This window comes from Pectinophora gossypiella, chromosome 2, assembly GCF_024362695.1.
Source record: "Pectinophora gossypiella chromosome 2, ilPecGoss1.1, whole genome shotgun sequence".
In the NCBI taxonomy this organism is placed as follows: domain Eukaryota; kingdom Metazoa; phylum Arthropoda; class Insecta; order Lepidoptera; family Gelechiidae; genus Pectinophora; species Pectinophora gossypiella.
In genome coordinates, this window is record NC_065405.1 from 12,868,401 (window position 1) to 12,895,177 (window position 26,777).

General features: G+C 37.5%; 5 protein-coding genes and 1 long non-coding RNA gene across 10 annotated transcripts; 2 read left to right on the top strand and 4 right to left on the bottom strand.

The window, feature by feature from the left end:
* Positions 1 to 801: 801 nt before the first annotated feature.
* LOC126378139 (E3 ubiquitin-protein ligase Topors-like) lies at positions 802 to 6,015 on the bottom strand. Its single transcript, XM_050026331.1, has 5 exons — positions 5,720 to 6,015; positions 5,154 to 5,371; positions 4,685 to 4,854; positions 3,574 to 3,801; positions 802 to 3,368 (listed from the first exon to the last, which is right to left on the bottom strand). Exons 2-5 carry the CDS (start codon positions 5,361 to 5,363, stop codon positions 1,667 to 1,669), a joined length of 2,310 nt encoding a protein of 769 aa, XP_049882288.1. The 5' UTR covers positions 5,364 to 5,371; positions 5,720 to 6,015; the 3' UTR covers positions 802 to 1,666.
* A 167-nt stretch (positions 6,016 to 6,182) lies between these two features.
* On the top strand, positions 6,183 to 7,043 carry LOC126379094 (NADH dehydrogenase [ubiquinone] 1 alpha subcomplex subunit 5). Its single transcript, XM_050027662.1, has 3 exons — positions 6,183 to 6,335; positions 6,429 to 6,590; positions 6,773 to 7,043. Exons 1-3 carry the CDS (start codon positions 6,318 to 6,320, stop codon positions 6,947 to 6,949), a joined length of 357 nt encoding a protein of 118 aa, XP_049883619.1. The 5' UTR covers positions 6,183 to 6,317; the 3' UTR covers positions 6,950 to 7,043.
* A 5,866-nt stretch (positions 7,044 to 12,909) lies between these two features.
* Positions 12,910 to 13,818, bottom strand: LOC126379083 (tax1-binding protein 3 homolog). The gene is made up of 3 exons (XM_050027649.1): positions 13,632 to 13,818; positions 13,419 to 13,547; positions 12,910 to 13,129 (listed from the first exon to the last, which is right to left on the bottom strand). Exons 1-3 carry the CDS (start codon positions 13,683 to 13,685, stop codon positions 12,941 to 12,943), a joined length of 372 nt encoding a protein of 123 aa, XP_049883606.1. The 5' UTR covers positions 13,686 to 13,818; the 3' UTR covers positions 12,910 to 12,940.
* A 252-nt stretch (positions 13,819 to 14,070) lies between these two features.
* On the top strand, positions 14,071 to 15,257 carry LOC126379063 (NADH dehydrogenase [ubiquinone] 1 alpha subcomplex assembly factor 2). The gene is made up of 4 exons (XM_050027629.1): positions 14,071 to 14,296; positions 14,388 to 14,478; positions 14,580 to 14,730; positions 14,838 to 15,257. Exons 2-4 carry the CDS (start codon positions 14,388 to 14,390, stop codon positions 15,037 to 15,039), a joined length of 444 nt encoding a protein of 147 aa, XP_049883586.1. The 5' UTR covers positions 14,071 to 14,296; the 3' UTR covers positions 15,040 to 15,257.
* Positions 15,258 to 15,949: 692 nt separating this feature from the next.
* On the bottom strand, positions 15,950 to 23,658 carry LOC126379113 (uncharacterized). Of its 3 annotated transcripts, none has more exons than XR_007568248.1 (2): positions 23,593 to 23,658; positions 15,950 to 16,997 (listed from the first exon to the last, which is right to left on the bottom strand). It is a non-coding gene; the product is annotated as an uncharacterized LOC126379113 (long non-coding RNA). The 3 variants fall into 3 exon arrangements; XR_007568250.1 differs by having other exon boundaries at positions 15,950 to 16,919; positions 23,515 to 23,623; XR_007568247.1 differs by having other exon boundaries at positions 23,515 to 23,623.
* On the bottom strand, positions 15,950 to 24,362 carry LOC126378529 (uncharacterized). 3 transcript variants are annotated; one of them, XR_007568088.1, is made up of 3 exons: positions 22,008 to 23,517; positions 17,589 to 20,190; positions 15,950 to 16,346 (listed from the first exon to the last, which is right to left on the bottom strand). XR_007568088.1 is itself a non-coding variant. In XM_050026970.1 (3 exons), the coding sequence occupies exon 3, from the start codon at positions 20,172 to 20,174 to the stop codon at positions 18,909 to 18,911; it is 1,266 nt and encodes a 421-aa protein (XP_049882927.1). In that variant the 5' UTR covers positions 20,175 to 20,190; positions 22,008 to 23,019; positions 24,262 to 24,362; the 3' UTR covers positions 15,950 to 18,908. The 3 variants fall into 3 exon arrangements, 2 of the variants coding, with proteins under 2 accessions (XP_049882927.1, XP_049882913.1); XM_050026970.1 differs by adding an exon at positions 24,262 to 24,362 and having other exon boundaries at positions 15,950 to 20,190; positions 22,008 to 23,019; XM_050026956.1 differs by having other exon boundaries at positions 15,950 to 20,190; positions 22,008 to 22,083; positions 22,160 to 23,517.
* Between the last annotated feature and the right edge of the window lie 2,415 nt (positions 24,363 to 26,777).

Here is a 26,777-nt window from a genome sequence, read left to right on the forward strand (position 1 = left end):
TGTTTTATTATTTCGCAGTGCCTAGTATAAGAGTAGGTATCTGAATAAGCAAGAGAAAGAGCCATCTTTCCTGTTTGAAAAAGAAAGAATGATGAAAAAAGAGACATGAATTGGAATAGGTAAAGCTAGAAAAGAAAATAGTCTCTATTTTCGCACAGACACATACATAGAATATGGAATAATAATACGTACAGAACGGCAACTCTCCGGTCACCACCAGCGGCTAAGTTTACCCCCCCCCCCCTCGGTCTTGCTTTAGTCTTCAATCCACTCAATCGTATGGGCGTTAGACGTCACACACATAGATACGCGTGTACAATAACGTCAATGTGTAGTGTCTGTGTAAATCGAGGTGATTTGTATGAAGCATCCGGGATGTGACGGATACGTAGTTTCTGTAAAAAACCGGAGTTGTCAATTTTCAGGTTAGGTAAGTAGATCCACACGTCGGACTTTGCATTTATTGTATGACAGGAAAAACACCCTATCATCATCATCATGATCATGCTACCAGCCCATTTATTGATGTATATTCGTCGCTGACGTCGCATCTGCAGTTTTTGGCGAAACTGATATGCACCTTTTACAATTCCCAATAAGACAAATTAATTACTTAAGCAAAAAAAAAAAAAACAGTTACGTCAGTTAGGAAAGTCAGACACGAATTGAAATGTAGAGTGGATATTGACTATAGAGGCCACTTGCTCTATTCCTGTGGCATTTGGGTTTGGTACTTCCTAAGCATTTCCTTCCTCTAGCTAATACAAGGTGACGAGTGATGACGGTGATGAAAAAACTCAATTTTCAATTTATAATGACATCTTTATTTTAAGCCTTCGGTTTCGCCAGTACTCATGTTCGCAAGATAATCCATAATGCCTAAATTATTTGTATTGACTATTACTTACTGTTAGCTATAATTACAATTACAACGATGGCGGTACTACATTACATTTGTAGATTCTAAAACAACTGGCAATTTTACATTTGATTACAAAATTGATAAATAATGCTGATGATTTATCCATATTAAATACCCGTATTTAATATAAAACTATTTAAAATTGAATTAATAAAATAAACATGCAATTTGTGAAGTGATTTTCTTCCGGATGTGATGCAATCCTTTTACAATTATTCAATAAAAGGGGTTTTAAATTACATAATTATAGTACAGTTTGGTAAAAACACAGTAGAAATTTTGTAAGGGTTGTATTTGTACATAATTGGCAACACTGGTATTACATGACAACAACTCGGCCGCTCAATCAAGAGGCAGAATATTATAAATATTGCCAGACTAAAAAATATACTTCCTCCATACTCTCTTTCGACCAAACTGTAAACAATAAGGTTGGTGACAGAGAACAATATTATATGAACCATCCAGCTATCATGTCTCAATACCTTAAAATTTTAAGTAGTTGGTTCTACTTCTGTACATGGTTGTTTAATGCTAGAACATCAAACTTCCGACGCTATCACTATACACAGCGTATCGCTCCATAAGTGTCCTGCCGAGCGGCTAAATATATTCACAAAATAAATTATCAGAATCATCACAAATAATACCATCCGTTCAACCTGCCTGTAAAACTAATAAATGCATAACTTTCCACACCAAAGTAACAAGATCGTTCTTGCTCTAATAGGCCCAGCATTTGCCTCACAAAATTGATAATTTATTCCTACGCATAGTTAAATTCAAAGGCAGGTTGTCTTCAGAGTCCGTAGCTTCCGAGTTACTGAACGTGGTATTCGCGTCTTCCAATTCCGACTTCACAGGAGGCACATCCTCCGTTTCGGGTTTCAATCCGTTACTAATCGGACTCACCGACGATCCACTCGCGAGAAAATTATAACCCGGATTTGAATCACTCGAATGTTTGATAACATTGACAACACTTTTCAGTCTTTTATTTTCATGGCTCCTCCGGCGTCGTTCGCGGTCCGTGGCGTGTCGGCTCGTGCCGCCCGCACTGCCGCTACCGCCGCTGGTGCCGGCGCCGCCACTAGTGCCACCGCCGCTGGTGCCCTCGCCGCCGCTAGTGCCGCCGCCGCCGCCGTTAGTGCCGCTGGTGCCGGGCTGCGGTTCGCGCGGCGGCGCCGGTTCGGGCAGCGGCGGCGTGAGCGTGCGCTCATCGGGAACCTCACGCTCGCTGTTCTTCTTCGAAGACTTCACGCCCTTCCCCGACTGCGACTTCCGCTTACTCCGTCGGTCCCGCGATTCCGTCTTCGACGCGCTCCTCTCCCTGTGCCGCGACCGTGACTTGCGTTTCTTACTCCTCTTCTTCCCCTTGTCCACCGCGCTCGACCCCCGGCGCGGTTTCCGCTTCGCTTTCTTCTTCGTCACCTTTTTCCGTCGCGCGTAAGAGCCAGAGGAGGAGGAAGACGACGAGGAGAAGTCGTCCATATCCGCGTCGAGGGAGGAGGAGGAGGTGGGCGACGGCGAAGGGGTCGCGGAGGAGGGGGAGGAGGCGGAGATGGAGGGCGTGGCGGGCGCGGAGTCGGGCCAGCCGCGCGCGGGCAGCGGCGGCGTGGCGGGGCAGGGGCGCGGGGCGCGGCGGCGGCGGCGCGGCGGCGGCCGGTATGAGCCGTCCTCGCTGTCCGAGGCGGCGCCCGAGCGCGGCCGGTACGAGCCGTCGTCGCTGTCCGAGTCGCCGGCCGAGGGCGGCCGCATCCGCTTGAGACTCAGCTTCACCAGCGGTGCCGGCGGCACCGGCGGCCGGGCCTCCTGGCTCTCGCCGCTCTGCGACGGCTCCGGCTGCGCGGTGTCCTGGACGATCACGTCGCTGTCGGAGCCGAGCAGGTCCACGACCTCCGGCGTCCGGTCCTGCGGTGGCTTTATGTAGCCGACGACCATCACTTCGGACGAGTCGTCGTCCGTGTCCGACTGGGATAACGTCTCGATCGATATCACGTTGTCGGCGGGTGGCAGCGGGATGTAATGCTGGGGGTAGACGGGCGCCGGCAGGCGGGACGGGCCCGGCGGTGGCTCGGCCGGCTCCGAGCTCGACACCACCACGATGTCCGAGTCGACGCTCGCCTCCGAGTCCGAGCTCGAGATCACCTCGTTGACCATCGTCGATATCCTCGAGTCCGTGGTGTACTGGACGTTGCGATCGTAGCCGGTCATGTCGTACGGCGTCGACGCGAAGCAGTAAAGCTCGTGTAGGAAGTGCTCGGTCCGGTCTCCGAAATACCGCTGCATTGCCTCTCTGAATTCCGGCGAGTTGATGTGATACTGCGGCAACAATTCTAAAATACGCGTCAGCACGTAAGAGATGTGCCCGATATTTTCATTGAGTAAGTAGTGAAGTTCTCTGTTGAGCCAAGGCACTAGTCGGTGCTGTTGTGAATCATTGTACCTATAAAAATCAAAATAGTATTTTTTCAATGCTCTTCTATCATGTCCTAAACCTAGCATTATACTCCATTAAAAACTTGATTGAATGTATAATTTGGACATGGCTGTATCAATTTTTTGTCCTGTCATTTTAATCAAGCAATTTTAATGGGTACAATTTTATCGTATCCCTTAACGGAAATCTAAAATATTCCTTAAAGTAATACCTGTAGAACTCGGGCGTGCAGTCCCTAAACCGTCCGGTGAAGTCTGGCAGCGGGCGCGCCCACAGGTTGTGGCGGTACACGGTGCGGCGGAAGGCGGCGGGCTCGCGGCGGCGGCGCGCGGGCGGCGCGCGCGGCGCGGGCGGCGGGAACACGTCCGCCATCAGCGGGTAGTGCAGCAGCAGCTGCTGGATGGCCAGCGTCTCGCGCCGCGGCAGCGTCAGCGTCGTCCTGCCACAACCGTACCAATCACGCATAAACATAAGCTCAAGCTATATACCATTTGGGATAGTCAAATGAGACAAAGACAGGGTCGAAAGGAGTACATCCATCTTAAGATGAACTAATTACTCACATAAGACCATGATAGGTGGTAGTCCGTATCGCCATCTATAATGGTCGAGCCAACTGTTTTAGTGAAAACTGCACTTAAGATATTTAATCATTCATTAGCAATTGTACTTGACTCATAACTGGGAAATTCTAAGAGCCGGGTTACAGCATCAGTAGACAGACTTGAATATTTTTGATCAATTAATCATCTGTCAGTGTAGTGTCAATCCAGACTGATGGACTGTACTGATGAAATACTGGAAGGTGTAACTTTGCTTTAATAATTAATGATGAAGTCAGAAAAAAAAAGATTTTTTTTTTTTTTCCTTTTAAATATCTACAATCAGTCGCAAGACTTTAATCAGATTTGGTGTGTGAATTGATTAGTTAGAAGTAAAGCAACCAATGCCACCATCTTCCATAGTACTCAGCGCCCAAGAACATCCTTCCTTTTGAGCCTCTTCACCCTGTTGCTAGCTTCCAACAGCATAGTTGCTAAGGGATTTGGATGGTTACTCAACCGTTCCTTATGCCTTTTGTTGTACTTTTCAATTTCTTCTGTGATCGTTGGCATGTCTAGGTATTGATGTACCTCTGAGTTTCGAATAAACCAGGGCGCCGCGCATATAGTCTTCAAGATATTGTTCTGAACCCTCTGCAGACTTAGTATATTGGATTTGCTGGCGGTAGACCATAGGGCGATTCCATAGAGCCAGGTTGGTTTCAATATTGCAGTGTAAATCATTAGTTTATTGTTCAAAGATAAAGATGATAATTTTACCTGTATCTAAACCGCCGGGTGGCATTGGCAATGTTGTCAATGTCAATACTCTGGGGAGTCTCCTCTGTGTGGCGTTGTTCCACAGAGTACTCATCATACTGGTGGTTCGAGCGCACATTGTGGATGATAGACTTGAAGTTCTGCTTGCACAGGGGACACTCTGCTTTGACCTGTAAAGGGCAAACATTTTATTAAAATATTTCAAATAGATACACAATTTTAGGTTTGTAACTAATTGTAACCTTTATTGTACTACATAAGTCTAAATACTAAAATGTGAAATGAAAACAACTCAATGAAAATTGTAGGTATTTATAAAATGGCAGTGGCATGTGGTCTATCTGTGTATACATTGTTAAAAAATCTATGCACAGATAGACCACATACAGGAAACGTCTCCCAAATGTTAGACTTATATGTAGGCTGTTTATGTTATTATGAATACATCTAGATTCATATGAGTACTTACTTTACTCCAAGTCAATAGACATTTGAAACAGAATTGATGAAGGCAGGAGTCCGTGAAGGACTTGTTCCTGCAGGTGCCGAGGCAAATGGCACAATTGGGAGGCGGGGAACCGCGCCCGCCCTCGTGCCGCGGGCTGCTGTCGTCGCTCTTCACGCTGCTGGGGTTGGCCCCCGAGCTGTCATCGTGAGCAGCTGATGATAACATCTCCATCTTCAATTCTGTAACATGGGAAAATCAATACTATAGTTTCATACATAATGAATTTATAATAAAGGTCAATAAATGAGGATCTTGTAATACAAAGATAGTCATATTATTAAACAGGTAAAACAGCTGATTTAATGTTCCTATTCTAAAAATAATTAGTTGGCTGAAAGCCCTAATTATACCTATTTAACAAATCATCAATAAATTCCATGTTTTTTGATCAGAATAAAGGAATGTGTACCTACGAGTAATTGTAGTAGTAATAATAATTACCATCTACTACCATGATTGCCATTGTGATAACGGAAGATCACTGATAAAAAATACGTCTCGCAATATTGTGACATTTGAGTACAAACCTTTCGTTTATTGTTCTAGGCAGTCGTGTATTCCCGGATAGTCTTTTATATTATGATCAATATGCATGATATTGACAGATTTTTTCCATTTATGAAATGACGTGACGAATGAAGATTTCAATCGCTAATAACATATTTTATGTCCGAAAGGCCAAACAATATACACTCATAACACAAAACTACATTAATCACATAACGTAAAACTTCACAATCAATCTAGTTCGATAAACCGTATTGCAGAATTTTAATGAAATATGTATACCAAAAACCTATCCAAACCAAACACCTTGCATGCACACAACTGCAATGACAGATACTATTTCCACAGATTATAGAAATAAATCAAGCATTAAAGTAAAGACCATAAATTACTTATTTTCCGTGCTTGGTTTTGGCTATGGCTTGGTTTTTAGGAATTTACAACCCTATTTCACTAGTCACTAGCCTATCCATCGGGCACCTAAAATGCTACCAACATCATCATATTAAAAAAAACGATTGTCTATTATTATCACTTCTTGACTGTCAGTGTCAAAAAAAATCGAAAACAAGTTCTTCGATAGGATTTTGTGGTGTTATCTAACCAAGTTTCCCGAAAATGGGTATAATTAAAAAGGTAATGTTTTGATTATGTATATTAAACAATCGATAAGTAATAATGTCAATAATATATTGACAGCTATGTTAAATAATATCTTGTATTTTTTAGACCACTGGTCTGGTGGGTCTGGCTGTAGCTCCAAATGCTCACCACACGCTCGGCGCCTTGTATGGCAAGATCCTCAGAACTATTCAGAAGATGCCTGAAACTTCAGTATACCGAATATATACTGAGCAAATCGTCCGTGAGAGAGCTTCTGTAGTCCAAACGGTATGTTAAATTAATTATTTTACAACCTACTAAATCAATATAAGTACTTAATTGTTTTTAAAACTTGGTTTCATCTGATCTGATACCTGAAATACTAGTTTAAAATAATGTATTAATTTACATATTTAATTTATTAAGAGAGTATCACTGTAATAATTTGCAAATGATACTTTTGTTTTCAGACTAAAGATGTTTATGAACTTGAGAATCGTATCAACTGTGGCCAGGCCGAGGAGCTTATTATTCAAGCTGAAAATGAACTAACCCTGGCTAGAAAAATGCTGAATTGGAAGCCATGGGAACCTCTCATGGCTAAGCCTCCTCAAGGCCAATGGGACTGGCCCCCAGCAAAGCAATGAATTTTCTCAGCAAATGGACTACAAAAATACAAAATTTAGTTGTGGCAATTTTTAGAATAAAATTTGAAATAAATATTTAATTTACTGTTTATAATGGTTTGATTTTATTTTAAAGTAAAACAAACTACTAATATTTTTAATAACACTTTTTATTTTCTGAATAAAGTTATAAAATAATTTAGAGCTCTATTATACTAAGGATGTTAGACATACAGGTTATCTAAATACAGTAGGCCTTAAGGAAGAGACTTATTCTCTTTTTACACAAAAAACTTATTGAAGTTTTAGTGACAATATATTTGTATCTTAGTATGCTAGAGCTCAGGAAACAAAATACACTACAATAACATTACTCCTAAACATAATTTCCACTTATAAATATGATTAAACCCAGAGTATTAGATGTACAGTGAGAACAAACATTTGTTAACAAAATTAAGTACTTCAATATTAGATGAATAAGTTTAAAAAGTTGTGGATATAGCCAGCTGTGATTGTACTAGTCTTTGGCATGTCACCATTATTTAAATACAAGCTATATAAGTTGCTGTGTTAACTACACTAAGGATAATTAATACATTTCCAAATAAATAAAAAAAGTGTTACACCTAGTTACTGTTTCTTTTGAGATAGTTCCTACTAAAATAATATTCTATTAATAACAGTATTACATATGGCGTACAAGATCCTTAGTGTAGTTAATATAATAAACCTGTTCTATTTAAGCTTTTTTTGGCACAATAATGTTAGTGATTTCAGGAATGTTTACTTTACCACACGAATGAATATAAAATTTCATAAAAATTCATTTTTAATAACAAGATTTTTAACTCATCAATAAATTTTAATAATGTATAATCACTAAAGTTAATATCTTACAAGTAAATAGGCAGTTATGTTTCTTTCGATGTTCCTTGTAATAAATTGTTTCAAAATTGAATATGTAAAAACTGAATTTCATTATATAAATGAAAAGTGTTAAAAATTGGTAACTCACTTAATAAAAAGTTAAATATCTTAGTACTTTTCCATACTTTGCAGTTACCACAGGACTGATAGAGTATCTAACACGATTATTGAGTGCTTACTTACAATACAAACTTATTCTTACACATAAAAAAATAAATAACATTATATAATCACTTGTCACAATAATACTTGTCGCCATTTAACTTGTTATTACTAAACACAAGATCCGAGACCCATTCACATGTCAGTGACTCATTAAAGGAGTTTTTTATTATCACAACATACAACCATGTAAAAGACAGAGTTTCATTTAGTTTTCATTCATTTATAAAAGAGTTACCTGTTTAAATTATTAAATAAAGTTGTTTTCATTTACTGTATATTATTATCACATTACGTAGTTCGCTACTCCGCAAACCATTGCAGGAAAACAGTGAAAAAGTGAATATTTATAGTGAAAAACTTGTGAATCCGCTCCAAAAGCTATCGCTACACATACGTATATAAAAATAAATTACGGGGAAAGTGACACAGATTGAGAAAACACATCGAAAACTGAGACAAATATTTGAGGTTATAACTTTCAAACTCCAAGAATAAATAGCTGTCAAAAAAAAAAAAAAAAAATTGTCATTGGATATTTGGTGTGGCCAGCAAAAAGAAAAAAATACTAATTGGTAGATACTCAACCAATCTGACACAACAATGGATGAACAAATGCAACTATTATGGTCCAAAATGAAGGAAGAAATGCAAAAACAAAATCAAAAACAAACTGAAATTATAAAAGATACCATTAGCAAAACCATAGAAGAACATTTGATGTCCATAAAGTTGGAAAACGAAATACTGAAGAGCGAAGTCGATTTTTTGCGAAGCAAAGTAAAATATATAGATCTAGAATCCAGGAAAAATAATATAATTATGCATGGAGTAGAAGAAAACGAAACCAACAACGCGGTCCTTATGGACACAGTTGTGGAGCTACTTAATAAAACTAATGAAGCCCAGATTGAAACACATGAATGGGATAAATGGGAAATAAAAACGTTGCATAGAATTGGAAAAAAGTCAGAAAACAAAGTAAGACCTATAAAAATTACCTTCACTCTTACTTGGCGCAGAAATCAAATCCTAAAAAATAGAAAGAACTTCCCGGAAAAAATATACATAACAGAAGATCTATCTAAAGAAGAGCAAGATATTAGAAAGGCACTGATCCCAAAATTAAAAGAAGCTAGAGAGTCAGGAAAATATGCAATTATAAAAAACGGCAAACTTATAATTCGAGAAAAATCGGAGTCAGAAAAAAGGAAAAGGGCCCCATCATCGCCACCTACTACACCACCAAATAGCTTCAGCAACATCCACAGGGAAAAAAAGGCAATTCAACCAGCCAAACTAACAAAAATTTATCCCCGTGAAGAAACAATATCCAAAACATATTCAAAAGAAAAAGGGACGCCAAAAAACTAAAAAATGACAGTCATAACTGGAACTCATATAACATTACAACAACTACTAAGAAAAATAAAGTTAACCTAACATTCCCCAAGACGGTTGGTCACCGAGGGGAATTTGACCAACACCCTCTAGATAAACTCAACCACAACGACAACAACTATAAATACGAAAAAGTAACTACTAATAAGCATATAAAACCAACAACTATACATAAACTAACTAAAAAAATCCATATAGCCACGCTAAACGTTAGAACTCTACTAAGGGAAGAGAAAGAAATAGAATTGGAGAAAGCAATCGAAGACATAAAATGGGACATCATTGGATTATGTGAAATTCGCAGATCAGATGAAGAAATAAGAGAAGTCGGTCACAAATATATTATGTACCATAAAGGACAGAATCAAGGGAAAAACGGAGTTGGTTTCTTAGTAAAACCTGAATTAAAAAATAACATAGAAAGTTTCTGCGGAATTAACGACAGAATTGCAGTTCTAAAAATAAAATTTACTGGCTTCAAAAAACCGTGGGTTATAGTGCAAGCTTACGCCCCACACGAAATGAAAAAGAAGGAAGAAAAAGACCGTTTCTACGAAAATTTAAATAATGCCATACAAGATTTACCATCAAACAGCAATTTAATTGTAATGGGTGATTTCAATAGCCAAATTGGTGAAAAACAAGTAAACGAGGACCCAATAAGAGGGATATTCAGTTATGGAGTTAGAAATGATAATGGAGAGAGACTCATCAACTTCGCATTAGAAAATAATCTAGCCATATTAAATACCTTTTATAAGAAAAAACGTAAAAAGAAGTGGACTTGGATTTCGCCAGACGGTAAAACCCTTAACGAAATCGATTTTATACTTTCTAATAGACCGAAATACTTCCTTGATGTTGACGTTATATGCAAGTTAAACTTTGATACTGACCATAGAATGGTAAGAAGCACGCTCACAGGAATCGAACCTAAAAAATCTAGGAAACTTGTTTCCCGGGCCTCTGTCAAAGTCGTCTTACCAATACCGGGCGTATTGCAGAAAGAACTGGAAATAGCACTACAAAGTGAGCAACACATTGAAGAGACAGATGTACAGGTTTTATATGATAAATTAGAAAATGAACTCAAAAAGTTTGCCGAAAAGTTACAACCACTGCAAAGAAAAAAAGATGACATAGGCGAAGAAGCTCGAGAACTGTTAAAAAAGAGGAAGCAGATGCTTGAAGAGAAGCCCAGAAACAAAAAGCATATTGCAGACATTAGTAAAATGATAAGCGAATGTATCAGGAAACACAAGAAACATACAAGAGTAAACATAATTTCGAAACACATAGAAAAGACCGGAGGCATAAATAAAGCACGCAACGAGTTAAAACAGGACAAGAACTGGATCCCAAACATGGTGGATAAAGCTGGCAAAAAAGATACAAACAGAAAACGTATTCTTCACATAGCAACACAATATTACAAAGACCTGTACAACGATAATGATGTATCCCATTTCCCAAGTCTGAAAGGACTAAATGAAGAAGAAATACCACCTCTGCTACATAGTGAAGTGAAAAGAGCCATTATGACCCAAAAAGAAGACAAGTCACCAGGAGATGATAATATTAATAACGAACTTTTAAAAGGGACTATAGACGTCATTTTGCCTACGATTACTGCCTTGTATGATGAGATAATAAGAACTGAACAGATACCAAAACAGTGGACACAATCAACAATCATACTCTTACACAAAAAGGGAGACAAAAATCAAATCGGCAACTACCGTCCCATCAGTCTAATGTCCAATTTATATAAAGTGTTCTCAAAAATAATTTTAGAGAGAATAACGACAATCCTTGACGAAAATCAACCAATGGAACAGGCTGGATTTCGGAAGCACTTTTCTACAATTGACCATATCCACGCGATCAAACAGATAATCGAAAAATGTAACGAATTTAATTTACCATATTTTATTGGGTTCGTAGATTATAACAAAGCATTTGACTCCATCAAACACAAATGTCTTTGGGAAGCCCTCCACAATCAAGGAATTCCAATTAAATACATAAGAATTATAAAAGAAATTTACAAAAGCTGTTCTGCCAAAATTCGACTAGAGAAAGAAGGAGAAGAATTCAAAATAAAGAAGGGTGTACGACAGGGAGACCCACTCTCACCAAAGCTCTTCTCAGCTGTGTTAGAAAATATATTCAGAGAACTAAACTGGGATAAGTTTGGAATCAATATAAATGGCAAAAAGATAAACCATCTTAGATTCGCAGATGACCTCATTTTAATCACTGAAACACCAGAGAATCTGCAGGTAATGCTACAACAACTAGCTACACAAAGCAGAGCTGCGGGTTTAACAATGAATACAAGTAAAACGAAACTAATGACTAATCAGACACCAACTAGAATTATGGTAGACAACGAAGAGATTGAGTTCATAGAGAGCTACACATATCTGGGTCAGATCATATCACCAAAAGATCAAATGAACAAAGAAGTGCAACAAAGGATATCGTCGGGATGGAAAAGATACTGGTCTCTCAGAGAAATAATGAAGGACAGTTATTTTCCCATGCACTCGAAAGCAAAAATCTTCAACTCTTGCATTCTGCCTTGTCTATCGTATGGATGTCAAACATGGTCTCTTACGAACGTTCAAGCCAAAAAAATTCAAGTTTGTCAGAACAGTATGGAGAGGAGCATCCTAAAAGTTAGAAGAAAAGACAGAGTGAGACTGACCGATATAAGGAAAAAGACGAAGGTCAAAGACATAACAGAACACATAAGAAAAATCAAATGGCGTTGGACTGGACATATGATGCGAGAAAAAATTGAGAAATGGACAAAAGACGTAACCGAGTGGTACCCCAGATACGGAACAAGAAAGAGAGGAAGACCAATTAAGAGATGGGAAGAAGAGATAAAAAATACAGCAGGAAATATGTGGAGAAGGCTGGCGAGAGACAGGGATAAGTGGAAAGAGCTGGAGGAGGCCTTTGTCAAAAGACAAATGGACGAAGAGCATAATTAAACACATCTTTATTTCTTTTTTAATATTATGTATAAGCTAAAAAAAAAAAAAAAAAAAAAAAAAAAAAAAAAAAAAAAAAAAATTTTACAATAAGTCCATAATAAAGGCTATATCTATCTATCTATCTATCTATTATCACTTTTAGTAAGTGCAATAGTTTATTTCTTTCCTTACATTGTAAACAGTTATCAGATATTTGGGCACTTATTTGCTTAACTTGTGCTAGTTGACTAATATGTATAGCAGCTTTGTGTTTAAAAAACCTGCAAAGCCAGGATTGTCAAAAAAGCTTTAGCTTAAATTAATAATTTGTTTTAAGGAGACCTCCAAAATTTTAAACCATTGTCACATTTTTTGCAATCCCAGGATTTTGATTATAACAATAATTTTATAGAAGTTACCGCCTTCTTTCATATCATTTTATGAAGTTTAGGCAAATAGGCACCGTACCGTCCAATTACTGATTATAAATCACTAACATATGAATAAGCTTTTATAAATATATTTTTTAATACAGTTATGTAGATGTGACCCCTTTTCTTGCTACTAACAGGTTAAGTACTGGGTGTTTCTTTATATAACTGACTGCCTTTTTATGGGTTACCATTGTGAAATCATAACCGTTGCACTGAAGTATTTTGTCATGCATCCTCAAGCCAGATTTAGCTGCTGGGCTTCCTTCATGAACTTCAGTAACATAAATACCCTGAAAAGCAAAGGTTAATAATTTTTTTAACAATGTACTGAATAATAAACTACCTTTAATGGAAAGTTGACGCCAAATATAAACATTGTAAGCATACATTACTACATTATTATACATAAGCATTGATAAAAATAGAGTATGAGCAATAACAATGATAGGTACTTAAGGAAACTACTTAGGAAACAATCTTAAAAAGTATTTAAGATGTATACGAATTATAGATTTTGTTAGCTTGTTTTCATATAAGTAAAAGATTAGACACTGATAATAATATTAAGTCTTTACTTACGTTGTCCGTGTAGCCCTGGGGGCTCTTTCTGAAATCTTGGTCAATTCCTCCGCCTATTTTGAACCCACATTTCATTACTTCCCTTCCCTCGGAATCTACGCCGGCTTCCTTTTGAAGTGTTATAGGTATCTAAACCAGAATTACAGTGTTAGAGCATAGAGGTGCAAAGAATATCACAACAAAAGGAGAACAGGGAGTGGTCCAGAAACTTACACTAAGACACTCCATAGCCGTGCCGGCTTGGTGTTGAAATGCCATTTTAGCCATGATGATAAATTTGTTTATTTACTGTTGCACTTTAAAACACTTTAACCCAAGTTTACTGGAAATAAAATAATATTAAAAATCCTAAACAAAATCGACAGCTCCCAGCCACCGTCACAGATAGGTTTATATTTTTTTCTAGGCTGTGGATACTAGCATTTTTGAGCTCGTTCTAGATTGATTCATTAATTTCATGTCATTTGTGATTCGTGTGATTCAAATGATTTCGGATTTTATGCTGGGTGTGCTCATCACTAGTGGTTTTTTTTTAATTATTTTTTTTTAAATTTATTGCGGCTAGGGTACTTGGTTATTTGCCGAAAAGTAGTACTTATTTTTTTATTTACTGTCATAAGATGTGTTTCAGCTTGGTTTCAGCATACTGTATGGCAGAACGAGATAACACCTTTATTGTTTTTACTTGGTTACTCTTATGGCCTATGACAAAATTTGTTTAAAAAACGTCTTTGCGTGTTTTTGCCAAAAAATTGCGACGAAAATACAAAATGTGAATTGTTGTTTTTTGTCGTTCTAAACGCTTGGGCCAATTAATAAGTTGTTGTTCAGTAATACTATTTCGTATATTGTTTTATTAGACATTTTAAAACTGCAAGGTATTGTATTATATTATGTATGACACTTCAATTTGGATTTCTGGTATCTCGTCTGATAATATTTTCTTCATCGCCCTATTGTTGTTTTCAGATGTCTGGTGAATATCGTTACGTTTGGCGCATTGCCTTTAGAAATTTTATTAATTCTTTGAGACCACGTCAAATTCGCGGAAATGCAATGGGTATGTAATATTATATGTCTACATAACCTCATAAAGGCTATTTTCGTTTTATTATTTTTGAGTTAATTAACATACTGTATTTGTCATTCTCTCTTTTACAGGCACTGATTATATAGGGAATAAATATTTTGAAATCCCAGCGGAACCTAGTTTGGGTAAGAGAAAGCCAACTAGATGGTATGATCCACCAAAAGGTTTAGATTTCGAAAATAAGATTCCTTCTGAGTGGGAGGCATGGCTCCGGATGAGGAGGTAAGATGAGAGTGCTACAGTAAGAAAGAAAATAATAATATAATTTTCTATTCCAAGTAATCTTTCTGATATTGAGAATATTTTGTAGTGTGTTTCTTTATTTACAGAGATAATGCACCCACAGAAGAGGAAATTGCACAAAATATGGCAATGGCAAAGATGAAGAAGGAAAATGCAGCCAAGCTAGAAGCAAAGAGGTTGGCAGAGGGTGGAGACTTGCCTGTTGCTCCAGAAAGAGGCCATTTATCCTTCCCCAAGTATGAGGAATACCATGCAGGAGATCCTGAGGGTAAAAGATTTAAGGAATGAAACACAATCTTAATAGTAATATATTAGAATAACTGTGCTGTGTGTAGTCAACTATAATTGTAATACTGAAATAAACTTAAATCACGGGTGAATAGGCATTTTCTGGGTAAGCTCGTTCCAACGTCGATCTCTTCTTCTTGTAGAAGAACGAAGTCAAGAGCAAACCCATCTTAATTAAAAAAAAAAAAAACTAGTTTATCATGCATTGTATGTACCTCTGACTACCCCAATTTGAGATATAGTCATGAGTGTTGTTATAAATGTTTAGTAATCAAGAACTAACATTTTTTTTTAATATTTGAAAATGCTAAACTGCTAGCAAATTTTCAGAAATAGAATAATTTTATTTTTTTTATGCAATATAACCAGACCAAAGTATAGTAACTATATTTTAAAAGTTCTACATTAAATATAAATAGTATTAATTATAGTTGACTGTACTCAGGATATTTCGAGTGATATTAGAACTATAGTTATTTAGATAGAATTATCTTATGTGACTGTTTAGTTCAAATTTTTATTTTACAATACAATAGTCTATTTAAGTAATAAATTATTTTGTTGCAACAATTCATTTGTTTCATTTGTATTTGTAATATTACACATCTAATGGATTACATAATGATCATAAGATGAGTGATCAGTCAGCATTTTCAGTGGCCCTGGTAGAGTGCTCATAGATTTCTACAATCTCTAGAGCTAAAAAAGGCTCATCCGGTAGGTATTAATTATAATTAATTAGAAGGTTGATAACAAACATATTTGGCTTTATGGAGACATAAAAACATGAATTAGTTATTGTAAATTAAAAAAACATAACATAAAATCGTCAATCTCCTATACCAATCATATATCAATACCAATCATAACATCAATATAAGCTATTTATAATATTTTTTTTGTACTTAAATTAAATAATAATGTTATATTTATTTCGAAAGCATCTCCTGAGTTATTATTCTGAGATGCATTTCAATACTCTGAGAGATAACGGTAATTACACTGGCATTTTGTATTATTATGTTTAAGTATCCTCATAAAAGGCAAATCCTGTGTTTTCGACGTGTACGGCCTAAAGTTTCCATTTACTGTGTAACTGACTAACTGGGTATGTTGCTAAACCCTCCTTCTATCGACGTTCTTATGTATGTAGTTGTTGTCGCTACGCCAGAACATAGCGATATTGATCGAATTAAAAAATATATCAAATTATAACTGACCTATAGTTTCCCACTGAGATTAGTATTCTGAGACTATATCTGCTTCACATTGATACTTGGTCGGAGACACGTCCACCGATTCACCTCCTGTAGGGTTAAATAGAATGCCCGATGACACCGACACTCTCGGTGACTCGGGCACAAAAAAGGCTTCAAGCCTTTCAAAGCCCATCAATGTTGTCAACATATTTAATATCATACTACAATTATAATACATAATTATAAGGACTACCATTATGTCATGACACATTGAGATATATATGATTATACCTAGATATATAACATTATATAATAAGTTTAATATAAGATAGTAAATATAATATATAGTTTAGGGAATGTGATCACATTTGGCTACTTGGACCTAAGAGTATTAGTTGAAACTTTAGCAGTTATAACGAAACTGTATATAGAGACATAAACAAAGGATTCTAGCCAGTTTAGAAATTATCATTTATGCATAACATGCTCACCAGGGCAGATGCTTTATATCTCTTACTTATTGGCTTACCTACACACATGGGCAGGCCTTAGCATATCTGCTCACCAGGGCAGACGCTCTGTTCTCATATTAGTCGGCTCAACCTTACACACCTGGGCAGGCGCCTTAGCATATCTACTCACCAGGGGTAGACGCTCTGTTCTCATATTAGTCGGCTCAACCTTACACACTTGGGCAGGCGCCTTAGCATATCTACTCACCAGGGGTAGACGCTCTGTTCTCATATTAGTCGGCTCAACCTTACACACCTGGGCAGGGGCCTCAGCATATCTACTCACCAGGGGTAGACGCTCTGTTCTCATATTAGTTGGATCAACCTACACGCATGGGCAGGTGTCTTAGCGTACCTGCTCACCAGGGCAGACGCTGTATTCTCATATTAATAGGTACAACCTACACACATGGGCAGGTGCCTTAACATATCTGCTCACCAGGGCAGACGCTCTATTCGCATATTAATTAGCTCAACCTACACACAAGGGCAGGTGCCTTAGCGTACCTGCTCGCTAGGGGCAGACGCTCTATATCTCATTAATGTGAACCAAAGTTGGAGTGTCGATTCCCTGACTCTCGGTATGATGTTCTCAACGCGGTATGTATTTAGTAAACTTTGGATTACTTTTGAAATAGCTAGATAAATAAGAGTATTATATAAACAGTACATTCATAGTGAGATACTTAGTCTAGATACTTAGCTTCAATGGACGAAATCCTTTGAAGTCCCACCACACAATTTCAGAACACTTTTCTTACAACCATTAAGTTAACATAGTGATTTATATTCTCCTTTTACTAAGTGGGTATTCAAAAGCTGACAAGTTATAACTCACCATAGACAAATCTTGGGAACAACGCTGGCGGGAATATTTCTGCTTCATGTTGCCATTAGTAATTTTGACACTATGTACACTTCGCGACCAACGTCGCGACACACCCAACGGCAAGGCGATTAATTTAGTAGGGTTTAAAGATTACACATCCACTTCATGATCCTTTCCAGGGCTCTAGTGGCAGCATCATGTCTTTAACTAGGGCTAGTTACCTCGATGAAAGTCTCAGTCTCTATCAAAGAACTATCACTTAAATGTCTAGGCTCAGCGATGACCTCATGTGACTATGGAGTACCAATTTCCAATAATGGTGAACCACACAAATTTTCTATTTCAGTATGATATAATGTGCCTCCAGTGTAGTCTGATGTCACAAGTCGGAGTGCCTCAGGTTAAAGTAAACTGATCCCTTTCGGCAGATGAATCTTAAATGAATAGCTCGCACTGCAAAGCAAGGTAACAAATCCGTCGTTTATGTCATGTTTAGCTTGCGCAGAATTCATAGCCCAAACCGGTAAATGTAAATGGTGCTCAATAATACACTTTCTCTGGTGGCAGTGCCGGTGTTGGTGAAAGAGTATCCTTTGCACGTGACACTTCCCTTGAGGAGTCCAGTAATTTTGACGAATATTCATGAACGATACGGATAATACTCGAATAATACTTGTTTCACCAGTGACTGCAAGTTCTCTGCCCACCCCATCAGGGATTGTGGGCGTAAGATTATGTATGTACGTATTATACACGGTGTGGTTGACTTCGACGTGACAGTTTCCTCGTGTATGGCCATAATCAGATTATTGATAAAAATATGGGATAGCGTTTCATATGCCCAGTTCACTTTAGACATCGTCTTCATTTGGATTTTAGGAGTCGGTTCCTTCGCAAGACCGTCCCGCGCTAGAAGAGAAAAGTTGAATTCGGAGTATCTAATAAGAATATCAGTTCTGTTAACCATTTGTCTGTCTTGGTGTTCGCTAGCCGGTTATTATTTTGAAGTGTCAGTTCGAGTTTATATTCGTCTAATGCCCAAGTAAGTTCTAAAATATTATAATTTTTATCTTTAAGTAGTTGCAGGTATATTCTATCTGAAATCTTCTAAATTGCTTCCTATTCTCCTAAGTTTTTAAACATATCCATGAAAGTGTTTTTGCTTCTCTATACATCTTTAAGGCTTCTTCAATTATTTTATTTCAATAACGAGGTTGAATACTATGGTGAAATATCTGCAGTATGTTTTAACAAAATTAAGGTATCAAGGTAAAGTATATGCTAATCTAAAATTTTAGGATATTGTTTTCAAGGTCATGAAACCCGAAATCAGTAGTCTCTTTTGGGACACAAGGCTCTATCGTGGCAGCCGACTTGTCCACAATATTGACACTTCCGCTGTCTCCTACATGTTCTGAGGCTATGTCCACTCCTTAGGCACCCATAACAGCGATTTCCTAATTTCTCTTTCCGTTGTGCAATTGTTTTAAATTTAGTGCATTGATCATTATAGTGATTTTCGTTACAAAATATACACATGAATTTTGTTCTTTTCTCTTCATAAATATGAACGGGACTACGATTTCTCTTCTGCAGATTTCTAGAGTCTCTCTCAAATCTGAAATTCCCGTGGTCTTCTTTAAAAGGTAAGCTTCTCTCATTTACAGGTTCGTTACTTACGTGAAGTGTTTCAACCGTATATGCTACATGTTTATCTTTGTTACTCTCCCTAGTAATGCGACAAGCATCCTCCTTGGCAGATATTATGTTCTCCAGTTCCTTTCTAATGTCGCTAATAGAATCAGCATTAGTTTTTGACCTTAACTCGTATATAATGTTTTCCGGAAATTTCTCCATAATCATGAAGCGAAGATGATTGTGGTTAATGTTTTCTCCTAGAGAAGATAAAACTCTTAGGTGTTGTTCAACCTCATTCAAAACCTTCCTACAGTCTTCATTGTTATTCTCGGCGCCTTTAATTTTATATAATGCTGCATAATGTGAATCTATTAGTAAGTTATGTTTACCATATCTTTCTTTCAACGCCGTTACAGCTATCTGGTAATTTTTATTTGTGGTTTCCAGACCATCAAGTGCCTTCTGCGCTTCGCCATTCAAAGATGCCTTTAAATATAACAGCTTATCGACGTCCGACAGATTTCTTGAATGTATGTTAGAGTTAAATTGGTCCCAAAATTGATGCCAATTTAATATATTGCCATCAAACTCCGCTAGACATAACTTTGGTAATTTCCCAGAGACAAACGTCGTGCTTTTCGCCCTTGTAGACATATTAGCTTTCTTATTGTTTAATTTTATTCTTAACTCAGCTAAATTTTCTTCTGCGCCAAGTTGAATAATGCTCATACTTGAAATATCATCAGCCGCAGGCTCCTGAGCTATTCTAAAATAATTATTCAATTCATCGCAGAATCTCTTTATGACGGTTTCTAATTTCTGAACAATGATTTCAACTTCTTGTGTTGACATAGACTCCAGAAGAGAGACTGAGACCAATATGTTGTTGGCTTGCTTATTTATTTTCTCTATTTCGCCACATATTATTTTTAGCCTTCTTAACATCACCTCCTCCATGGTGTTTTGTTTAAATCTGGAATTGATAATGTAATCTGCTCAAAAAAACCCTTATTCATTTCATATTCTCATTATTAGATACAATTTAAACCTAAATTGAGATTTCTGACATACACATAAGTTTCAAATTGATAGATATCCTGTTTCTATGGTACATACACCTCAACCCACCCGCTCGGAGTCACGGGCGTGATGCTATATGGAAGTATTGCAATTAAGTAACTCTAAGATTGCCTCAAATACCTACTGACAACTTGTATTCATTTACCACTGAGATTTAAAAACAGAAGGAAATATTAATTTATCACAAGTTGCCCAATATTATCTAATTTACTAAGTAGTTTATACATGAGCAGGGAAATTTTCAATATACCTACCTAACAACATGTTCCAAGTCGGTTTATATGGGCTTCAACTGTATAATGTGTATGTACCTATATGACATGTATCATGTTCTATACATAGTATTATTATTCATTATTCTATGCCCTAACATAGTATGTACATAAACACACACACACACATATAGCAAGTACCCTCGATCTTACCTATTAATATATTTTTCTTTATTGTTAACTTTGATAATACAATCTTAAAACCTTAAACATAATTATCTGAATATGTATAGCAATATTCATTGTCAGCATCATCACTTCTGACTTTTGTATGCAACTTCAAATGGTAGCTTGTGTCCTTAGCTCAGTTTACAAACAAGAGATACCAGCTGACTCATAATTACTTGTACATGTGAACTAATAGGTATTGTCACATATTTAAATCCCTTTCAGTAAATAAAGATATCATAATTATCAAATGCAAGCCATCGTTCAACCACTTGTAACTTCATCCATCTCACCAAGATCATGTGAGTTTACTTATATAATTTTATAGTGCTCAATTTATAGATTTGGCTAGGGCACAGATTATTTACCATTGTAGATATATATTTAGTTAGACTAGAGTAGGTAGTTTATTTAATTAGATATGGACCTGAGAAACTTTAATAAGAAATTTCATTTGCTAAGGTATTACATAGTGATTGATTATATACCTATACCTTGTTAATTATAATTGCAATTCCATATATTCCCAAGCTGTACTTACTGTCCATAATATCATATACTTATGTAATCAATTATCCCACACACTCAAGAGGCTGCACGGAAGAGACTGTCACTCAGCAATGAGGCCTTCTCTTATACTCATAGGTAATTTGTAAATGTAATTATTTATCAATCTAATACTTTTAATTTCCTTAATAAGTTTATTTTCAGTTCGGATCATCTTAGAACACTTATTGAAAATGTAGGTGTCTATCTAGATACCTTTATAGTACCTACACAAAAATGAAGGTCAACATGCAACAAACAGAAGTAGCGCAATAAGGAGGTTCATGTCCTAGGACTATGTCAAATAGATTATGAACAAGCAAAATATCTAAGACGGTAAGTAGTATTGGTGAAAAGGGAAAAGTTAATTGTATTTATTATCTACGTATCTACCATACACTAGTACGACACTAGTAATACCTGTCCGTTGGTAGGTACCTATGTCGGTAGTTACTCTAGGTACAAATGGCTTCTATTTTGTGGTTGTTCACAATAAGTATTACAAACATATACTGCCACTTGAACACAATCCTGTAGCGGCGAATGAAAATTTCAGAATGTGGTAGCCATAAATTACTACACATATGCCTACAACATTATAGTTTAAGTTAACTATATTCAGTTCGCGGTAAAATGTAAAGTTTTGTAACATTTTGTAGTTAGATAAGCCGGTGTCTATATTACTTACAAAGTATGAAAATCTTAATTAGATCTAAACTTTTACCTGTAAGTGAAGTCGTTGCTGCACAACTGGAAGGAAACTACTCTGGTCTCACTTACTAAATGCAGAATCTATTCACCTAAGAAACAAATCATTCTGTTATTTTATCATCTACACGCAATATTAAATTTTATTTCCATTTTCCACCCGCTTACCTCATTAGATTCCAACTTAACTCATATAATTCTGTAACACTGGTTCTTAGATGTGGTAAATAGTACAAATTAACCCGTTACTTTGAGTTTTGCACAGACTTTGCGAAATTTTCAAACACTTCGATTCAAGTTTACAAAGAAATAAAACCAAAATGGACGACCCCCACGAATCGCTTCTTAAATATATTTACGAGTGATTGAGAAAAAATATTCGTCAGAAAATAAACATCATTATTAAGCATAAAAAACGACATTTAAATTTTAAAGTTATAATTAAATTACGATAGAGATAATCTCTTAATTTAGAGCAATGAAAAAACAAATGAGTATCAAATAGTGGAACTATTTCGTCTATTTCCGCCATATCGGTCACGTGATCTCTTAGATACTTCCGCATATCCCCACATTCTTATTTTAAATAACCCTCTTCAAGATTCTTTTGAAATTATAGTAAATGTATTGTTTTTTATTATTGAGTAAATTAAAACGCAGCATACTCTTTACTATTTCATGTTGTGATTGTAAATGTAAAATAAATGATCTTACTTGATTACGTTTAAAACAGTACTGTTAACGCCATCTGTTGGCTTTACTATGTAACGGTATTGTACGTGTCTCCGCCCATGTTGAATATGAAATAGGTGTTACATACTATTAAATATTATCTCAATTGCAAAATTATGGATTGTCAGATCCCAGCATCTCCACCATGTCGCTACGCCAGAACATAGCGATATTGATCGAATTAAAAAATATATCAAATTATAACTGACCTATAGTTTCCCACTGAGATTAGTATTCTGAGACTATATCTGCTTCACATTGATACTTGGTCGGAGACACGTCCACCGATTCACCTCCTGTAGGGTTAAATAGAATGCCCGATGACACCGACACTCTCGGTGACTCGGGCACAAAAAAGGCTTCAAGCCTTTCAAAGCCCATCAATGTTGTCAACATATTTAATATCATACTACAATTATAATACATAATTATAAGGACTACCATTATGTCATGACACATTGAGATATATATGATTATACCTAGATATATAACATTATATAATAAGTTTAATATAAGATAGTAAATATAATATATAGTTTAGGGAATGTGATCACATTTGGCTACTTGGACCTAAGAGTATTAGTTGAAACTTTAGCAGTTATAACGAAACTGTATATAGAGACATAAACAAAGGATTCTAGCCAGTTTAGAAATTATCATTTATGCATAACATGCTCACCAGGGCAGATGCTTTATATCTCTTACTTATTGGCTTACCTACACACATGGGCAGGCCTTAGCATATCTGCTCACCAGGGCAGACGCTCTGTTCTCATATTAGTCGGCTCAACCTTACACACCTGGGCAGGCGCCTTAGCATATCTACTCACCAGGGGTAGACGCTCTGTTCTCATATTAGTCGGCTCAACCTTACACACTTGGGCAGGCGCCTTAGCATATCTACTCACCAGGGGTAGACGCTCTGTTCTCATATTAGTCGGCTCAACCTTACACACCTGGGCAGGGGCCTCAGCATATCTACTCACCAGGGGTAGACGCTCTGTTCTCATATTAGTTGGATCAACCTACACGCATGGGCAGGTGTCTTAGCGTACCTGCTCACCAGGGCAGACGCTGTATTCTCATATTAATAGGTACAACCTACACACATGGGCAGGTGCCTTAACATATCTGCTCACCAGGGCAGACGCTCTATTCGCATATTAATTAGCTCAACCTACACACAAGGGCAGGTGCCTTAGCGTACCTGCTCGCTAGGGGCAGACGCTCTATATCTCATTAATGTGAACCAAAGTTGGAGTGTCGATTCCCTGACTCTCGGTATGATGTTCTCAACGCGGTATGTATTTAGTAAACTTTGGATTACTTTTGAAATAGCTAGATAAATAAGAGTATTATATAAACAGTACATTCATAGTGAGATACTTAGTCTAGATACTTAGCTTCAATGGACGAAATCCTTTGAAGTCCCACCACACAATTTCAGAACACTTTTCTTACAACCATTAAGTTAACATAGTGATTTATATTCTCCTTTTACTAAGTGGGTATTCAAAAGCTGACAAGTTATAACTCACCATAGACAAATCTTGGGAACAACGCTGGCGGGAATATTTCTGCTTCATGTTGCCATTAGTAATTTTGACACTATGTACACTTCGCGACCAACGTCGCGACAGTTGTATGTGTCGTTATTTATGTAGTTGTTACATTAATAAAATATTATTTCAAGATCCATCGGTGTACTTCGTATTAAGAGTCGATGCCGCTCTGCTCTCCTGATTATTGCTCTGCCCATTAGAGATTACAAAGATTTACGTTATGTGGGTATGTAGAAATACTTAAGAAATTAAGAAGTGGTTAAGAAATCACCTGCAAGCGAGTCCGCCATAGTTTTCCTGGTACTTAGGGTGGTATTAATAAACTAATCTCAGCTTTGAGACTGCCCTCAATATCATGTCATTGTGACAGTTCTCATATAAAAACAGAGACTTGAGCATCTTGAGGGCAGTTTCAGCTGAGATTCGTTTATTAATACCACCCTAGGTACCCTTAGTCGTAATTGGATCACTCGTCACTAACACGTTGAAGACAGTAGTAACCGGGACCAACGGCTTAACGTGCCTTCTAAAGCACGGATCATCTTACTTTCGGACAATCAGGTGATCAGCCTGTAATGTCCTAACCAAACTAGGTATCACAAAGTGATTTTTGTGATATGTTCCCACCGGGATTCGAACCCGGGACCGTGAGCCCAACGCTCAACCACTGGACCACAGAGGCCGTTTACTACCTATATAAATTGTCTGTTGTAGGGAATTGAGGATTATCTTCTTGACTCCTTGACATGGAGTTAAGGTCTAACCTTAATTTCGGCACCTCTATTGTGTCGAAAGCTCAAACTGCGGCCAAAAAGTTGGTCGTCCTCAACAAGGTTAAGCGTTACTTCACACGTCTTCTAACACTGTATAAAGCTCAAGTCCGATCATGTATGGAACATTGCAGCCATTTATGGAAATACCAACTTGCCGCTTTGGACTCAGTGGAGCGCAGAGCCAAGAGGATGATCAGCGACACGCGGGTAACAGCTAAGTTACACTCTTTAGCACATAGGCGAAAAGTCCAATATGTCGGTATTTTACAGACTTCACTTCGGGGAGTGTGCCGCGGGTACACGCGGGCGGGCGCGGGAATGAGCTCGCGTTCTACACGAGCTCATTCCACCATTCTCCTTTTTTCTTCGGACTTCCAGACGTACGACCGGGTTCTATCTCTATTTGGTGGGTATCCCAACTATTCACATAAAGCGTTTCGCATCGTCCTTCATTATGCGCACTGCTAGGGAGTGGAATTCTTTGCCGTCTTCTGTTTTTCAAGGTCAGAGTGAATAGGCACCTTCTGGGCGAGCTCGCTCCATCTTAGGCCTCGTCAATGAGTTCGGACAAGTCTGGAGCCAAGAGCAAACCCATCAAAGGTAAAAAAAATAAATAAAAAAATCTTGGTTATGATACTCGGAATCGGGAAATTGGCACCAGCAGGCGGGAGCGTGGAATATTGTTTCTCGCGCCTAGATTCTCTCAAATAGGTATAATAGTCCGTGTCTAACCTACCTACTTAGTTAATGCCATCTGGGTAACCTACATTAACCTACTAGACGTCAACAAGAAAGGTCCTTTAATCCCGCTTTCTCGGCTCCGTGTGCAGCAAGCATTAGAATAGGTACCTACCTACGCTTTGAAGTCAGTGGTAATTGGATGGAGACTAGTCATCATAATCTGTCTGCACGCGCCAGCGTAAAGCCTGGTGTAAATAATTCTAGGTATTCATCCCACATCATTAATTAATTTACAGCCACTTTGTAAACAAAGTAAATCTCTCTAATTAGTAGGTATAACGCAACATTCTGCTTATTGCTTCAATTTTATATTGCTGTAGACTGTAGATAAATAATTAGGTAGGTATAATCTTTGTACTGTTTCTATGGGTAAAATATTAGATAGGTACCACGTAGGTACTTGCCTATATTCTTTTTGACGTGATTTATTGTAAGTGATTAACTTCGGATGGCTTTACTTGACCGGACAAATGGGAAGCTCTGAGGGCTTTAAGCTTACACAGTACAATATTTAAGACGACAGGCCTGAGGGTGCCCAGGTGGGCGCGAACTTCGGCTCGGGCGTCGTATGAGATGAGCGATTCCTAGTGATATAGAGCCGACTGAGCCGATAGCGATAAGCACTAAAAGGGAAAAGCCGAACACGCCGGCGGGGTCAGAGTCATGAAGTCTTTGCTTTCGCGAGCTGATTGGCTGCTAGTATGTAGCAGAAGCAGTATGTACCTACCTATCGCCAGCATAGATAGTGGTCTAACGGCATATAAAAATAATTAATTGATTCATAGCCAATAAATAATTATGATGCAACATGAGAAAAAATTTCGTTTTGATCGAAGTAAATCTCTATATAGTTATTATTGTTGTCACTGCGAATTGTGGGAATATTTTACAACAGTTATCCTGCTTACCTAAATACCTACCAGTATCATGCTGTGGGATGTAGACTAAACTCCTTTCCAAAATGGTAAACTACCTATT

Bases quoted from the DNA above. Each gene is read 5' to 3' on its own strand.
- LOC126379094 (XM_050027662.1), top strand. The intron at 6,591-6,772 runs GTATGTTAAATT...TTTTGTTTTCAG, and splicing joins GAGCTTCTGTAGTCCAAACG to ACTAAAGATGTTTATGAACT.
- LOC126378529 (XM_050026970.1), bottom strand. From the start codon at position 20,174: ATGGAGGAGGTGATGTTAAGAAGGCTAAAAATAATATGTGGCGAAATA.
- LOC126378139 (XM_050026331.1), bottom strand. From the start codon at position 5,363: ATGGAGATGTTATCATCAGCTGCTCACGATGACAGCTCGGGGGCCAAC. The intron at 3,802-4,684 runs GTAAAATTATCA...CGGTTGTGGCAG, and splicing joins ACCCGGCGGTTTAGATACAG to GACGACGCTGACGCTGCCGC. The intron at 3,369-3,573 runs GTATTACTTTAA...TGATTTTTATAG, and splicing joins TGCACGCCCGAGTTCTACAG to GTACAATGATTCACAACAGC.
- LOC126379063 (XM_050027629.1), top strand. From the start codon at position 14,388: ATGTCTGGTGAATATCGTTACGTTTGGCGCATTGCCTTTAGAAATTTT. The intron at 14,479-14,579 runs GTATGTAATATT...TCTCTTTTACAG, and splicing joins AATTCGCGGAAATGCAATGG to GCACTGATTATATAGGGAAT. The intron at 14,731-14,837 runs GTAAGATGAGAG...CTTTATTTACAG, and splicing joins GCATGGCTCCGGATGAGGAG to AGATAATGCACCCACAGAAG.
- LOC126379083 (XM_050027649.1), bottom strand. From the start codon at position 13,685: ATGGCTAAAATGGCATTTCAACACCAAGCCGGCACGGCTATGGAGTGT. The intron at 13,548-13,631 runs GTAAGTTTCTGG...ATTCTGGTTTAG, and splicing joins CGGCTATGGAGTGTCTTAGT to ATACCTATAACACTTCAAAA. The intron at 13,130-13,418 runs GTAAGTAAAGAC...TTTGCTTTTCAG, and splicing joins CCCAGGGCTACACGGACAAC to GGTATTTATGTTACTGAAGT.